The sequence below is a fragment of the Nelumbo nucifera genome, chromosome 1 (genome assembly GCF_055504915.1).
Source record: "Nelumbo nucifera cultivar China Antique chromosome 1, China Antique-T2T, whole genome shotgun sequence".
Taxonomy (NCBI): domain Eukaryota; kingdom Viridiplantae; phylum Streptophyta; class Magnoliopsida; order Proteales; family Nelumbonaceae; genus Nelumbo; species Nelumbo nucifera.
The window spans coordinates 191,420,663-191,437,199 of NC_142649.1; the positions used below are offsets into that span (position 1 = coordinate 191,420,663).

General features: G+C 34.6%; 1 protein-coding gene across 2 annotated transcripts; it reads right to left on the reverse strand.

Moving 5' to 3' along the window:
- Nucleotides 1-5,989: 5,989 nt before the first annotated feature.
- On the reverse strand, nt 5,990-14,218 carry LOC104590840 (very-long-chain aldehyde decarbonylase GL1-4-like). 2 transcript variants are annotated; one of them, XM_088895699.1, is made up of 10 exons: nt 14,085-14,218; nt 13,732-13,955; nt 13,383-13,615; nt 9,173-9,392; nt 8,439-8,820; nt 8,195-8,306; nt 7,511-7,707; nt 7,143-7,241; nt 6,889-7,065; nt 5,990-6,799 (listed from the first exon to the last, which is right to left on the reverse strand). In XM_088895699.1, the coding sequence occupies exons 1-10, from the start codon at nt 14,142-14,144 to the stop codon at nt 6,632-6,634; spliced, it is 1,872 nt and encodes a 623-aa protein (XP_088751825.1). In that variant the 5' UTR covers nt 14,145-14,218; the 3' UTR covers nt 5,990-6,631. The 2 variants fall into 2 exon arrangements, with proteins under 2 accessions (XP_088751825.1, XP_010247895.1); XM_010249593.2 differs by having other exon boundaries at nt 7,511-7,711; nt 8,199-8,306; nt 14,085-14,217.
- Nucleotides 14,219-16,537: the final 2,319 nt, after the last annotated feature.

Here is a 16,537-nt window from a genome sequence, read left to right on the forward strand (position 1 = left end):
AAACTGATTTTCAATTCAAGAATTAATTCATGAAAGATCTGAAATTAATAATCTTGATTTTAAGCAATCAAAAATCAACTATGGACTGTTCGCACCACCTGCAAAATAGAGGTTAATCACTAAGGTTGCAGTTTCACAAACTGCAAATCGCAAAAAGCGATTTCTCCATCTGCAAATCTCCAGCACCACCATCTTCTTCCTTCTTCTTCAATCAAAAAAATAAAAAAATAACAGAAATCTTATTTCTATTAACTAATTACATTCTTGATCAAATCCTATACATTCAATCTAGAAAATAAAAAAAAATTATTTACAAACCGAATTGAATAAAATAAATGAAAAAGGGTGCACAGACCATCTGCGCCAAATCTGCACTGCGATCTCTAGGTTCGAACAGTCCATTAAATCAAAATAAATAAAGAACAGTTCTAAATAAAATTTGGATTTAACAGAAATTAATTTCAGATCAATCGCCCTTAACAATAAACAATTTCTTGAAATAAAGAAAACAATCTGCGCAAATCTTGGCAGAACATCTTCTGTCCATCTGTGCAGGTTCAGATCTGATTTTCTTTTGGTTCAAGATTCGAACCTGTCGCTCTGATACCACTAAAAGAATGGTAGGATCCATCTAATGGATGCCAAGAAGGTTGCGGAATGGGTGGGCGAATTTCAAAAATTTTCCTACCTTCTCCCAACTGAGAATCGCATTCCCTAAATTTAGAATACAATATTCAAGGATCCTACTTGAACCATAATCGAACCAGATCTCAACCAAAAGGAAAAAAAAGGGAGGATTATACCTAATCCGGAGAAACAATATCTCCCAAAGTTGGTGTTCACGCCCAAAGAAGACACCAAGATCCGCTCCTACTGAAGATGACATAGTTGTGGGTGGAACGGAACCAGCAGGGTGCGTCCTACACACTGGATCCTTCTTAAGAACCCTCTGGAAACTCTGAACAATGAATCTTTTTCAGTCTTTCCTACAAGACTGATGTCAAGAACTGATTTCTTGACTTCCTTTTGCTGCAAAGATCTACGAGCATGCTTGACCTGATACATTCTGATGTATGTGGCCCCATGAATGTTAGGACATGGAACCAATACAGTTATTTTGTAACTTTCACCGATGACTATTCTCGGTATGGTTACGTGTACTTAATGAGACATAAGTTCGAATCGTTTGAAAAGTTCAAGGAGTTCAAACAAGTCGAGAAACAGTTGAGGAGATAGATCAAACCCTTCGATCAAATCGAGGAGGTGAATATCTCTCTGATGAATTCAGAGACTACCTTAAGGATAATGGGATTATATCCCAGTTGTCTCCTCTTGCTACACCACAATTAAATAGTGTGTCGGAGAGGAGAAACCAAACTCTATTAGATATGGTCCGATAACTCCTCGTACATTTAGAACTACCTATATCCTTTTGGGGACACACATTAGAGACTCTTATATACGTGTTGAATCGGATTCCAATCAAATCCGTTCCTAAGACTCCCTATGAGCTATGGACCGGTAAGAAACCAAGTGTAAGGCACTTGAAGATTTGGGGTTGTCAAACACATGTTAAAAGAACAAGTGCAAACAAATTGGAATCCAAGAACAACCATTGCTTATTTGTAGGCTACCTCAAAGGCTCTATAGGATACGTCTTTTACGACCTAAGAGAACAAAAAGTGTTTTGTAGTCACAATGCCTATTTCTTGGAAGAAGATTACATCTTGAACGATCATTGTCAAAAAATTGTTCTTGATGAGGAGAGCTCAGGAGTAGTGGGAAATGTCCTATCGGTTCCAGATAATACCCAACTGAGAAGACCTGTCTGGATATCTAGGCCTCTAGTTCTCTATGGCTATAATCAAGAAAGTTACTTGATGGAAGCCACGATCAGTGAAGAAGATCCCATGACTTATGTGGAAGATATGTTGGGCATAAATTCCTTGAAGTGGGTTGATGCCATGAAAGTCGTGATGGACTCAATGAAAACTAATGGAGTTTGGACTCTCATAGATCCGTCCCCTGGAGTGAAAGCAATTGGTTGCAAATGGATCTACAAGAGGATGAAGGGCCTTGATGGAAAGGTTGAGACCTATAAAGGTCACCTTGTAGTGAAAGGGTACACTTAAAAAGAGGGAGTCAATTATGAGGAAACCTTTTCGCCAGTGGCCATGCTTAAATCCATATGGATCCTGCTAGCTGTAGCAGCACACTATGATTACGAGATTTGGCATATGGATGTCAAAACCACGTTCTCGAATGGAGATCTTACTGGAGATATCTATATGCAGTAGTCACAAGGCTTTGTTGCTGCTGGTCAGGAACACATGGTGTGTAAACTTAATAGATCCATTTATGGACTTAAGCAAGTTTCAAGAAGTTGGAACATCCGATTTGATTCTACGGTCAAACAATTTGACTTTGAGAAGAATCCAGATGAGCCCTATGTTTATAGGAAATTAGTAAGAGATAAGGTTACGTTCCTCGTTTTGTATGTAGACAACATTCTACTCATTGGGAATGATGTAGGAATGTTGAATACGGTGAAGGTATGGCTTTCACAACAATTCTCCATGAAAGATCTTGAAGAGGCCTCCTACATCTTTGGACTTCGACTCTATAGAGATAGATCGAAGAGGATAATAGGATTCTCTCAATCTACTTACATTGACAAGATTGTCAACAAATACAACATGGAGAACTCCGAGAAGGGATTTGTCCTTTTCAGACATGGAGTCACTCTTTCCAAGGGTATGTCTTCCAAGACTCCGGAGGAGATTGAGGGCATGAGAGAGGTTCCCTATGCCTTAGCCATAAGGAGTATCATGTATGCCAAGTTGTGTACTCAACCAAACATTGCTCAGGCTATGAGTGTAGTAAATAGATACTAGTCTAACATAGGACAGGGGCATTGAACTGTTGTAAAGAACATACTCAAATACCTTCAGAGGACAAAAAAGTTGTCTTATCTTCGATGGTAGTTCCCTACAGATCGTCAGGTATACTGATGCCGACTTCCAATCAAATCCAGATGATAGAAAGTCTACATCTGGTTACATCATCATGATAGGGTCCTGTGCAGTTAGTTGGAAAAGTAACAAACAAGGGTCCACAGCAGATTCCACGACCGAGGCTGAGTACATTGCCGCAAGTAAAGCTGCCAAGGAAGCAGTGTGGATGAATAAGTTCATTCACGAATTAGGAGTTGTTTCATCCAACACATCACCCATTCCACTATTGTATGACAATACTGGAGCCATTGCTCAGGTTAAGGAGCCAAGAGCCCACTCGAAGTCAAAGCACATCGAGAGGAAGTATCATGTACTTCGGGAGATTGTTGGTAGAGGGGACGTCCAGATTCAGAAGGTAGCATCAACAGAGAATGTGGCAGACCCATTGACTAAGCCACTTACACAAAGTGTTTGAGAAACACGTGGACAGTATGGGACTTTGGCTTGTACTCAATTGGACCTAAGTGCAAGTGGGAGCTTCTTAGATAGTGTATGCCCTTAGCTTTAATTAGATTGATATACTGATGCATTTATTGTAAATGAATAAAAGTACATAATAGATTTGTGCTATAATTGGTGTGTTTTTATGTAATTACCCTTAAACTGGACACTTATGAGACTTGTGTTAGTTTAGAATGTTCTCAGCCGCTGGATAGACTTAGGGAAGTTTATCCTACCAAGGCTAACACTAGTGTGCTGCCAAGAAGGTTGGGACAACCTGTCTTAGTTGCCAGGGTTGGATCTGAAGCACATGTAGTGTGTGTTTGTTTGAAACACTGAACCCTGACCAATTTCTAATTATGCCCTGAACCTTGGAGACTAGTGGGCAAAACTGGAAAGTTACACATAACCCCTAGACTCGATTATGGTACTGCACTGGGTGCCGGATTGGGTTGTCTTTGATATGCCAATCAGTGAGATCCTTTAGGGGTCAAAACCTAAGTATGTTGGGGCAGTCTGAGAATTCACTCGAGTGGGTGATCATATTGACAGGATCAGCTCCTTTGTCAAACAAAGTGAATGATCAGGATTGCACTCTCTCTAATGAAAACCAAAACTATCAACAGTCGATTTCAAACTTGTTTAAGATTTTTTTTGCAAAATATATTTATATGATATATAAAGGGTGTTTAGATCCTGGGACCCATCCGAGCAAAGAGTGCAACACTACACCTTGCAGCCAGGGGAGAGATCCTTCCCTGTTGGGCAGTGTTTGATCATTATGGGCTGAGAGGTTAAGTGTAAGAAACCATTTAGGGTTGTTTTACCTGATGGGCTATATCTCACTTAAGTCCATTGTCCTTGGGCCTTCTGAAGGGATGAGAGATCCATCATATGCATGGCTGAACCCTATAGGAAGGTTGGGCGAAATTTCAAAAATTTCTCTCTCCCATGTGGGAATTGCATTCCCTATTTTAGAAAACTGCATTTTCAAGGATCAATCTTGAAACCAAACTAGACTAGATCTGAAACCAAAAGGGAGTAGAGGGATATACCTGATACAGAGTAATAGTAAACCCCCAATGAAGGTGTTCACACCCAAGGAGAAGACCAAAGACTGCTTCCACCGAAGATGACACGGTGTGACATGAAGCAGAATCAGCAGGACGGCTCTTCAGCAAGAACCAAATTCTTTAACAAGAATATGATGGAGGGCTAGTGAGCACGACTTCAGATTGCCTCTTCTAGCAAGAAGCAATATCAAGAATGATTCTTGATCACTCCCATAGGTGGAGATCGAACTAGGTAGGGGCGGCAAGAACAGGAAGAAAAGAGCAGAAGACAGGAGCAGTCAAATTGTCTGTTGTCTTCTCCCTTTTGGTTTCAGATCTGGTCTGGTTCAGTGCAAGAACAATCCTTGAAAAATGCAGTTTTTATAAAACTGGGAATACGATTCTTGGAAGGGTAAAAGAAAATTTTTGAAATTTTTCCCAACCCTCTAACATGGTTCAACCATCCATATGATAGATTTCCCTTTCCTTCAAAGTCACATTGCCACACATTGACAAAGATGGTGCATTAGATGCTTGTTAGTCATTGTTCATTTTGCTAATAGATGTAGTTATGTCTGAATGTCATACCTTGTACTAATGCTAGGAATTGATTTGGCATTCATATTCTATTTATCTGGACTATTAACTCATTGCAGGGGACAATGATAACTTGTCATATTTTATGTAAAAGAGTTACTCCATTTACTCACCAAAGCTGCGCACAGAATCATGAATGGAGTATACTACTATGCTTAGTGATTAGGCATATACTTCTAAATGAGCTGACGTATTCATTTTGGAACTGAATTTTTGATAGGTTGAATTTTATCTTTTGTAAAATTCAGTTTCTCTCAAACCAGTTTAGAGGTCAACACTCTGACACAATTTGATTTGATCTTTTATTTTATTGGTTTTCTTCATGACTTTACACTATGAAACATAGCAAATTACAGAAAAATGTCCTCTAGATGTGCAAGACTACCTCAAGACCTTTTATGCTTTCTAATATCATTGATATTGCTTTTGAATACCTGACTTTTATCTGTTTCTTTCCCATCCATTGCATGATTTAATCTGTAACTTTTCTTCTGGCTGTTGGATGAAAGTAGTTCTAATAGATGTAGTTATAGCTGGATGTCATACCTTGTACCAATGCTAGGAATTTGGCTCAGATTTAGTCATCTTGATCTGTAGATCAAGAATATGGCTCAAAACTTCACCCTAGTGATTTATGACTCCAAAGTCCAAATGCACCTGGGTTCCTTCCAATAGAACTTCTGCCAAATTTGAGTTTGATAAAATGGATGGATGGAAACCCCCATTGTAAAGGATGTTATGGGCCCGGGCGTAGGATCGCGTCACGGGTCGGTCCACGGGGAAAAGCTCTTGTTTTCCCTTGTTCCTCCCCTTCCTAGCCGTACCTATCTTGGCATCCTAGAGGGTGATTTGTCCAAGAGATCACCGAACTCTCCTTTTGCTCTCTTTCTTGACTGGAAATTTGATATCCTTATTCAATAATTTCAGCTCCTTAAATAGGAGATTACAAGAGGTAAGAGTCCTCCTTGTAGGAAGACTCCTTGATAACTAAACTGCTTACAGATAAGATAGATAAGACTCTTAGATAAGACTCCTAGATAAGACTAACTAAATTGCTTACAGATAAGATAGATAAGACTCCTAGATAAGACTCCCTACTCAAGAAGGATAAAAACTCCCTAAGATAAATCAGACTCAATACTAATCCTTATTGGAACAGATAAGATAAGAGTAAGAAAGCAGATAAGATAAAGATAAGGTAAGATGAACTGTGGCTAACTAGATAATCTGATGAGGGTCCCACGTTACTGCTGCTGCCGGCGGCGGTACTTCTTCCCCACGAATGCGTCCATAACAAAGGAGGTATGCCTAATCAATGGCATTGACAAAAGGAAGAAAGTTTCAAGAACAAAACACTACCATGAGAGTAAAAGGCTCAGAAGCTCCTTTTTTTTCTTAAACACACCATCCCATGGAAAATTGTTATAACCAAATAGTAACATGTTGTAGTACTTAATGTCAACATCAAATTGGTGAAAGCCCAACTCCTTTATTATGATCGATGTTATTCTGAGCAACAAGGAACCCTCAATAGCAGTCTTGAGGTAGAGGAAGGAATCCATGATGCAGAGCTGCACGCCAAACCTTCTCTACATCAAGAATTGTGTCTCCGCATTCATGTGCATCCAATCCCTCCAGAGCATGCACAATTCCTCCTATTCTCCATGCACTCATCACCCTTCTCGGCAGCCAATTCTGTGAGAACCATTCATTTATATATATGTCAAGACAGAAGAAATTAATGGTTATTCTGTCAAAAGTAAAGCAAGAGAAGGAGCACAAACCTCACAAGAATGCACGTTCACAAAAGCTTTGGGGATGGCCATGGCTGGTGTGTTGTAGTAAACACAGTCCTTCCGCACCTTCTTGAGTGGAAGTTGAGACAATGGAATGAAGTATGTCCCTTCAACTGCTTTCTGCTGTTCTTTATCTGTCATTGTTTCATTATCCACCAACCATACCTACAATGACTCCATAAATTATCATTAATTTCCAAATGCATCTGCTAAGCTTCTCATCAACAGTAAACTTTCTTTACCTTCTGTTTATAGCTACTTGAGAGGATCAACAAACTTGACAACTCTGCAGGGAGTTGCAATTTAAGCTTCTCAAAATCGTCCTTGCTTGCTACAGCTACCTGTTCCATTTTAGCAATGTGAGAGGACGGAAAAACCATATATGATGTCTAAGCCTATATTTTACCTACTTGGTGAAGATTTAATATTGGACTAACTTCCTATTTATAGCTAGCTAGTTAAATTTCATTAGCTGCCCAAATTAAACCTCACATTGTAATGCCAGTTTATTGGAATCAATTAATCTTTAATTTTTTCAAGAGCTGAAATCACTTGATTTCACATTCAAAATTAATCAAATGCTAGCATCAATTAGAAGGAAAGAATGTACCTGGATTCCTCTTCGGCATAAAAGCAAGGAAATGGCTGAAACTACTTTAGAAAGTTTCCCCCTTATAAGTACTTGCTGTGTTCCCTTTGGAATGCTATTAAGTACAATAGCAACCACTAAGCTACTACCATCCACAAGCTTGATCTTGAGTTTTGGATGTCTCTGAACATAGAGTTCGCCATTTCGATTCAATTCCTCTCCCTGTCAATTACGAAATTATATTAGTGGTGAGAGAGATGTTGGAAAATAATACAACTGTTAATTCCTTTCTGTTCAATGAGTAGAAGAAAACCCATACATCCCACTTGAACAAATGAAGGAGAAAAAGCAGAAACAAAACAACCAACAGACCCATTACCCAACTTAGTGTTTGTTGCTGCTATCTTAATTACCTGACTCTATTATATCAATAGCAATAAATTTACTTAATCAATGCAGCAAATTTAAGGGGCCGTTGAATAACGGCTGAAGTGGCTGAACAGAATAGTTTTCTTGTACCCCATTTATACAAAAGAAAAGTAGTGTAGGATATCTGGAATTAATCCTGGGAAATTAATCAAGCCTAAATTTGAAATAAACAATGGTTTTTTATTTTTATTTTTATTTTTTTGTAGAAGAAAAGAAATGATGAGAAAATTTCCTAGCTGTAATAACAAAACAATAGAAAGCACAACTATTAGCTACTTGCCTGGTTTAGAAGACCTAAACTCATCACCTTTACTCCCGCCTCATTAGCCTCTAGTATGGCTTTCTCAATCAAAGTATTAATTGCATTTCTTTTCCAGGATAACAAATACTGTAATAACAAAATTTGGAATTAATTATTTTTCTTACTTTTAAAAGATGAAGAAGTGTTCATAATCATCATTTTTTTCATAAAAAGAGTTAAAAAAAAAAAAAGTGAAGAATATATACATTAATTTCTTACTTGGTAACTGTATCTTGGTATAGCCCATGTTTGCATTTTGAGTTCCCTGAACATATTCCTCTCCACAGTAAAGGTGGAATCGAAGATCCAAGTCAACAGCATGGACCCATATGTCACTGGCCACAACATCCAGATATACCATTTTGAAGTTGAAGCGTAGGGGTAAGAAGCCAATGAAGCAAATCCTGGCCGTAGATAGTAGATGGATTCTAGTGTAGGCAGATGTGTCAGATGGACTATGTCTGGGGTCTCTTTCTTTCCTTTCACAGAGGCTTCATATAGTGTATCCGTGGTGTCATCCACGGTACCGTACATGTAATCGTAAATAGGCATGAAGAGAGAGTAATTGGTCCGGAATTTGGTGTGATGAAGAGAATGAAACCTGTTGCATAAGTTTTCAATATGCTGCATGCTTTTCTATATGCATCTATTAGCATTTTAAAATCAAAATTACAATATATACAGGAATCTAGAGTTTAAAATCGGATTCTGATTTCAACTATTTGGTTGAGTAGAACCAAATCTCATTTGGTTTCTGGTGGAATGACATTCTCCCATTTTGAGGGTATGGCCATTCCCTTCTCTAATCGGAATAAAATCCTATTTTAACTGATTTCAATTCGCATTATGATTTTTGTTTGAACCAAAGAGACTATAAGAATAGATTATTTTGATTCCAATTGTCAACCAAACGAATCCTTATAACCAAAATGCACTTTATGAAATTGACTTACGATGGAGTATAGACGAGGTACTTGAGAGGGGGGAATATATTAAAGAGCCACTTGGGGAATATCTCGAAATTGCAATGCCCCACATAGTTCATTATGTCAATATAAGTTGCGTATCCTACAGCTGCTGCAAATGAAAGAGTCCCTGTGGCTAACGCGGCTGAGGTCGGAATACAAAAGAGAATGAAATAAACGATAATTTCTGCGAATGGATGAATCACGGCTGCCACATACAATAAAACAAAAGGAAGTTAATCATGTAATTACATTTTGAGTAATACTACTGTATGGGCATGGTTATGCATGTGTACAAGTGAAAGATGTAATTTTAATTTTTATATTAATTACCTGCATCAAAAACAAAGCAACTATTTTCTTTATAATAGTATACATGGATTAATAGATTAATACTCTCCATGTAGCAGGTTAGAATCTCCCGTACTTCTATTCAATCTTTGTCCCATTACATGAATATGTTCATATATATAGATAATTAGATAGATAGATAGATAGATAGAGAGAGAGTGAGAATAGTAATACAACATAATAAAGTAAAATATTAATAAATCAAATAATATAAATAGGTTCAGCTTAAAAAAATCAAACATAAATCAAGAAAAATAAAAATATTAATTTAAAAATCCATTAAGCTTTCACTTAAAACTAATAAATATTAAAAACATTTCAATTACAGTTAAAAATCAAACTTAATAAACACAAATAAAAATAGGAAATTTAAATACAAAAAATATTAATTGATAGTTTTAATAATATTATAGTTTAAACATGGGTTTGATTTATTCCAAATAGAACCCGTGTTTTAGCGTTGTATTTTGTTTTGTTTATTCTTTTCATTTTATTAGATAACTATAAATTTCATAAATTACAATGATATTATATAAAAAATAAATTACAAAAATTAAATCTATGATATAAAATATTTTAGACTAACAAATATGAAAATTTTTCTACTTTTCCGTATTAAAAAATTAAATTTAAAATATAAAATATTAATATATTTATTAAACCAAAGCCAATCTGAAATACTAGAAAACCGACCAACTCGGGTTGAGTCTGATTGGATTGTTTATTAAAAAGTTAAAATATAAAACAATTATATACTCTTATGTATTTCTATTGTTTAACTTTCGCTTAACAAAGCACGGGTCCCCGTCATCGTGCCTCTCTTTGCTCCATTATCCCCATTCTCTTTGACTTTCTCTCCTCTCCCCTTCCCTTAAGCCATGTCACCCAACTACCTAAAATGCATCCCCCCAATCTATATCCACTCTCCTTCGTTTAAAATATTAATATTAATTAATAAATAGTTAAATACAATTAATATTTAATCCCACCCATATTCAATGAGTATTAAATAGTGCTATTACCAAAATTTAATAAATACGGTTAGTAAATTACCAAAAATTAATAAATATTGTTATTAATTAACTCATTAACAACATTTTATAGAAATTGAAAACTCTTTAACTAATTTTTATAAAATTGAGAATTATATTTAACAATTATCAAAAAGTATAAAATTTTAGTTCTTTTTATTTATTATAATTAATAATCAAATACAAATGGGAGAACAAAATATTATAATGTTAGATAATGAAATTATTAATTAATTTATATTGAAAATAAAAGATAAATTAGTGTAATTTTGTTAGTAAACTGCCAAATAAAAAAGTATATTTAATAACAATTTAAAAAAATTTCAATAAATCCCCATAGTTACAAAAGAGTAATAAATTTTTCAAAAAATTTCATAAAACTACATTTTCATAAAATAACATTTTTGAAATTAAAAGATATGAAGTATTTGAAAGTTTATTTAAAATACATTAAATAATTATTGAAAATTATTACAATATTTTGGAAATTGTAGGAAAATTTATTACATTTGGTAGATTTTGGAAAACCATTGAAAAATTATGTAATTTTCATTGCAAATTATTGAAATTATTAAAGATAAATGACTATGGGAAATGGAAAACTATAATTTGAACAAATAATTACACAAATTATTAAGATAAATTAGTATAATATTGGTAAAAGGAAATTATTGGTTAGTTTATATTAGAAATTATAAGATAAATTAGTATAATTTTGTAAGTAAACCATTTAAAAAGAAAATAAATTATTTAATAAAAATTTAAATAAATTTGAATAAATTTTCAAAATTACACAAGTATAATAAAATTTCCAAAATTTTCATAAAATTATATTTTTGAATATTAAAGACAACTTAGTGTACTTTTAGAAATTTACCATGTGGTTGATACTCAATATATCCATTTGATTATTTTTATCATCAAATTGAATATTGGGTTGACAGGGGCAGTGTTTTCAAAACTGGATCAAACCAGATGGTTAGACTAGAAAAATTGGGAACCAGACATCATTTCACCTCAAAACTGTTTTTTGTCCAAAAACTGTTTATTTGGTTAGCGAACCACTGACCTGGGTGGTCGAACCGTCAACCCAGATAACAGTTTTTGGCCTTTTTTTGTTTTTCTAATAGTTTTTGTTAGAGCGGGTCATCCGTTCAGACCGAATAGTCAAACCATTCAACCCCAGAATAGTTCCCTATTCAGTCCAATTTTAAAAACCTTGGACGTGGAGTGGGTGCCTCTCCTTGATCTTGGCTTGGTGTGCGGCATGCCTTGGCCCAAGGCCTGACCCATGGACTAGCCCGACCCACAGCACGGCATGGGCCTGTGCGGGCTTGAGCCATGGGCTATGCCGAACCGACCCGCAAATTATCCTAGAGGAGGGAGGCACGACCCAGGATGCCTCGTGGGCCAGCACAACATAACTCGCACTTTGTGCGGGCCACATGTAGTTTGTGTCGTGCCAACCCAGCACGACCCAATTTACACCTCTACTTGAACCCGCCCAATATTGGGGGCGGGGCAAGGAAATTTGAGGACTCTCCATCCTTGATGAGGAGTGGGGTGCCTTGCCCCTGAACTCGCTCGACATTGAGGAACGGTTACCTTGTCCTGAACCTGCATGACACTGAGGACGAGGCGGGGTTGGGGTAGAGTGTCTTGACTATGGGGCAAGGAAAAGGATGGGGTGCCCTGCCCTGAACCCACCCCGTTGTCATTACTATATAATTGTTAATTATTAGTGGAATTAATAAAAATGTTAGCTTTTATAATTATTTTTATTTATTTAAAATTAATCAAAATTTTATTTAAAAATAATAAAATTTAAAAATACAAATTTTTAAAATTACTACAAATTATTAATAAAACTAAATTTATTAAAAATTATTTGTTCATATTCAATTAACAATAATTATTTTTTATAAATCAACATTAAATGAAAAACAAAATTATTAAATCTTTCAAATTTTCCCGTACATCACACGGGTCCCTACTATATACTAAAAACAAATTTAAAATAGGTACGGATGTAACACCCATATTGTAGTAAATGGAATCTTTGGGCAATCTCGGCTTGTGAGAAACTGAATCTCTGTGTGAGGTTCTAAACTTCTAATGATTAAATCACACATGCAAAGTTTCCTTTGTTTAAATCTCGTTTATCACTTGATAGATAAAAAGAAGGATTTATTCAACAGATAAACCGCTGGATAGATCGATGGAACTCAAGTATCATAAAATGTGTGAAGGGCTTAACCCCGTGGAACTCAACACAATGATGCCATATATATAAGACAAAAATAAAAAATAATGAGGGTTTAGCCTTGTTTTAATTATAATTGATTAAGCATTAATATATTTACAATGATGCCATTATATAAGATAAAAAGTAATAATGACACTTAAAAATATGTTTAACTATTAAACATACATTAATTCAACTCTTAATTACAATTATATATGCCATTAATTATATAAAACAAAAAACAAGGATGTTCGATCTAGTAATTAAATCCGTGAAAACTAATTAAGAGTAGGTTTAAGTAAATCCGGCCGTGAGACTATATACAGGAGTGCTATAGTAAATGATTCATTTTTTTTTTAAAAGAAAAAATAATTGTTCATTAAACGAAAATAAAAGAAAAGCTTAATCAATTAGCCATCTCCCTACTGGAAAAAAGAAGGCAACTCTCAAAAACCTGAACCAACTAGAGCTGAGAAATGCATGTTAATGCATGTATAACATATATGTGATATGTGAAGCGTATATATATATTGCACATGCATGTATGACAGATGTAGTTATTAGTTATTACATGTTATAGGCTCTGTGACAATGGAGGAATGATGATGGGAATGGTAGCCCGTGTAAAGGATGTGATGGTGCAATGCTCTATGAAACCAGTAGTAGAGGAACTCCACAGGACCCACATGAACGAGTGCTGCAATAAGTATGCCATCCCATCTAAACATTGGCATTCTGGAAGCCCCAGGCAACAGAGTAATTGCAAGGTAGTATATAATACCATTGAAAATGATATTGTCATCCCTGCCACCATTAATTAGTTTCCTCATCAAACAACTAGCTAGCTGATATGTTAAGTCAAGAGAAAACAGAATTAATTAATTAATAATGGGAATGAAGTGAAGATATATACTACTAACCAGTTTCTTTCTCTGTCCACTTGTTCAAATTCGATTCCTTTATCGACTATCCTGTGTTTGCTCTTCGCAGTCATGTAACGAGCTAAGCTTATCCATATCTGGGCATGGATCACCCTCGAGAGCAAATATGGCAACATAAGAAAGTAGGCCAAATCCCTCTCTTTTTCATCCTTGGTCACAAATTGATAAGTGCTGTGAACAATCCACGGCGCCAAAACCACATACTGGACAAAACAGTAATTTGAAGCATGCATAAGTAGAAAGAACTCATCCCTCATCACCATGCAAGAATCCATGCATATATAAAATGGAAATGTAATTAAAGGGACAGAATGAAGTTAATTCATACATACTTTGAAGTTTCCTAGCTTTTCCCATGGATATTTTGTTAGGGGACCTGGGCTTAAAGCCATCTGCTCTTCTTTAGCCTTTTGAGTTGAAGAATACTGAAGAGCAGGTTAGGGATTTATATATAGTACATGATCGAGAGAAGTGAGTTCACATGCATGCATCTGCCAAGTACATGCACATGCTACTGACGATGATGACCCAAGCAAAATTAAAGCACACAATAATAATATTGCATGCATTAATGATTTCTTTCCAAAAGATGTACAATACACAGGCACTTATTTAATAAGATGTCATTTGGTTGATCAACATCCGTTGCACCGATGTCAGGGTCACTGCTCTCTCTCTCTCTCTTTTCCCTTCTTTAGACCTATGTGACCCAATCGATCCACTTGCTCACCTTGACCAGCTCCACCTCCTCGACCTCAGATCCATAGGAACAGACTCAACGGTAGCATTCTCCCCTTGACCTCTCTCACAACAATCTGCAAAGGCTCCATCATTGATAGCACAGAGTATACCTCGCCTTTCCTTCTTAGAACACGGTAATTTTTCTATTTTTAAAAGTTACAAAAGATTAAGGCGAATGCCCTTACTTGACCTCGTGGACGGGATGAAGATGAATGAACACAGTGACGATTCTTAGTTTAAAAATTTTCAGTTAAGATATCTCATTTCGCTGGCGAGATGAGAATGCCTTATTTGACTGTGTTCATCTTAAATTCTGTTAAGCCCTTATTTGCTACCGAAGAATGCCGTTAAGATGATTGGGCTTAACGGAGTATCTCATTTCCATTAAAAATAAGGGCTTTCGTTGGCCAAATACAAAGGAGGAAGACGAATGCCCTTATTAGATATTTTTCAAAAAAAGATATCTCATTCCAGCTATTATATAAAAAATATTATTTTTATTGATATTAAGGGCAACTTAATGTCTAGAAACTCACATTCTCTCTCATTGAATCCTACATTTATATTTTTGTTTATCATTATTAAATTCCATTAATAAATTCATACACAATAGTTATTAATAGGATGAAATTTTATATTTTTAAAATAAACATAGAAATGAAATCATATTTTTCATCTAGGTGGTGGATAATTAGTTCAACCATTTGTGTCAAATGGATAATTCCATGATGTCATAAATAAATATTACAAATTTAGAAATATAAAAAATACTTTTGTTTATCATCATTAAATTCCACTAATAAATCCATACACAATAATTATTAATAGAATGAAATTTTATATTTTTAAAATAAACCTATAAATGAAATTATATTTTCCATCTAGGTCATGGGTAAGTACTTCAAGCATTTGGGTCAAATGGATAATTTCATGATGTCATAAATAAATATTACAAATTTAGAAATATAAAAAATGCAAAATATATAGAAAAAATTTTGAAAAAAACTGGACATATTTCTATTATTATATATTTGTTATATTAAAAAATAACTATAATAAAATAGACATAATTTTATTAATGATGGACATCAAATATACAACTTAAAACTGATAGGAAATTAAACCATCTTCCTATCTAGTGAGTGGGTTAGTGGTTCAACCTTTTAGGTCAAATAGGTTAACCCATGATGTATAATTAAAAAAAAAATTTAAAATAGAATAGTATAAAAAAATATGAAACAATTTTGGGCACATCTATAATATTATATACTAATAATATAAACAAAAATAACTATGATAAATAATAATTATTTTATCAATAATATAAATGAAATGCAAAATTTAAAAACACTTTGAAAATGAAACCATTTCCATATCTATATGGTAGGTAGGTTAATGATCTAACATTCTGGGTCAAATGGGTCAATCTATGATGTCATAACTAAGTAACGAATATTAAATACATACATACATATATATATATATATATATATATATATATCAAAGAAAAATATAAGCTTTGTATAAAGAATTTTGATACAATCCTATTGTTATATATTCACCATATTAAACAAAAGTAAATGTGAAAATAAGAGTTACTTTTATTGATGATGAAAATGGAATACATGATTTAAAATCAATTGAAAAAGCAAAATGGTTTTTCAATCCAAGTGGTGGGTTAGTGGTTAAACTATCCATGTCAAATGGATGCTATTATTAAATAATAAAATACATAAAATTCTAGAAAATTTAGAAATTTGTCGATAATTTTGGGTACATTCAATAATATTATATATTCATCATATAAAAAATTGTGATTAATGAGAATTATTTTCATTAATGATACAAAAGGGATAAAAATTAGAATAAAAAAAATAAAGAGCATTAATATCTAACACATGACCCAACTAACCTTGTCAACTGGTTCAATAATTTAATTAGCTAGGTCATCGTTAGACCTGTTCATGGGCCGGGCCGGGCCGGGCTCAGGCCGGGCTTTCATTTGTCACTAATGAAAATATACCAGGCCTGAGCCTGAGCCTGG

Excerpts from the sequence above, each read along its gene's own strand:
- LOC104590840 (XM_088895699.1), bottom strand. The coding sequence starts at position 14,144 with ATGGCTTTAAGCCCAGGTCCCCTAACAAAATATCCATGGGAAAAGCTA. Across the intron at positions 8,821-9,172 it reads TACCTCGTCTATACTCCATC|GTTTCATTCTCTTCATCACA; the intron begins GTAAGTCAATTT and ends CTTATGCAACAG. Across the intron at positions 7,708-8,194 it reads AGGTCTTCTAAACCAGGCAA|AGGAATTGAATCGAAATGGC; the intron begins GTAGCTAATAGT and ends ATTGACAGGGAG.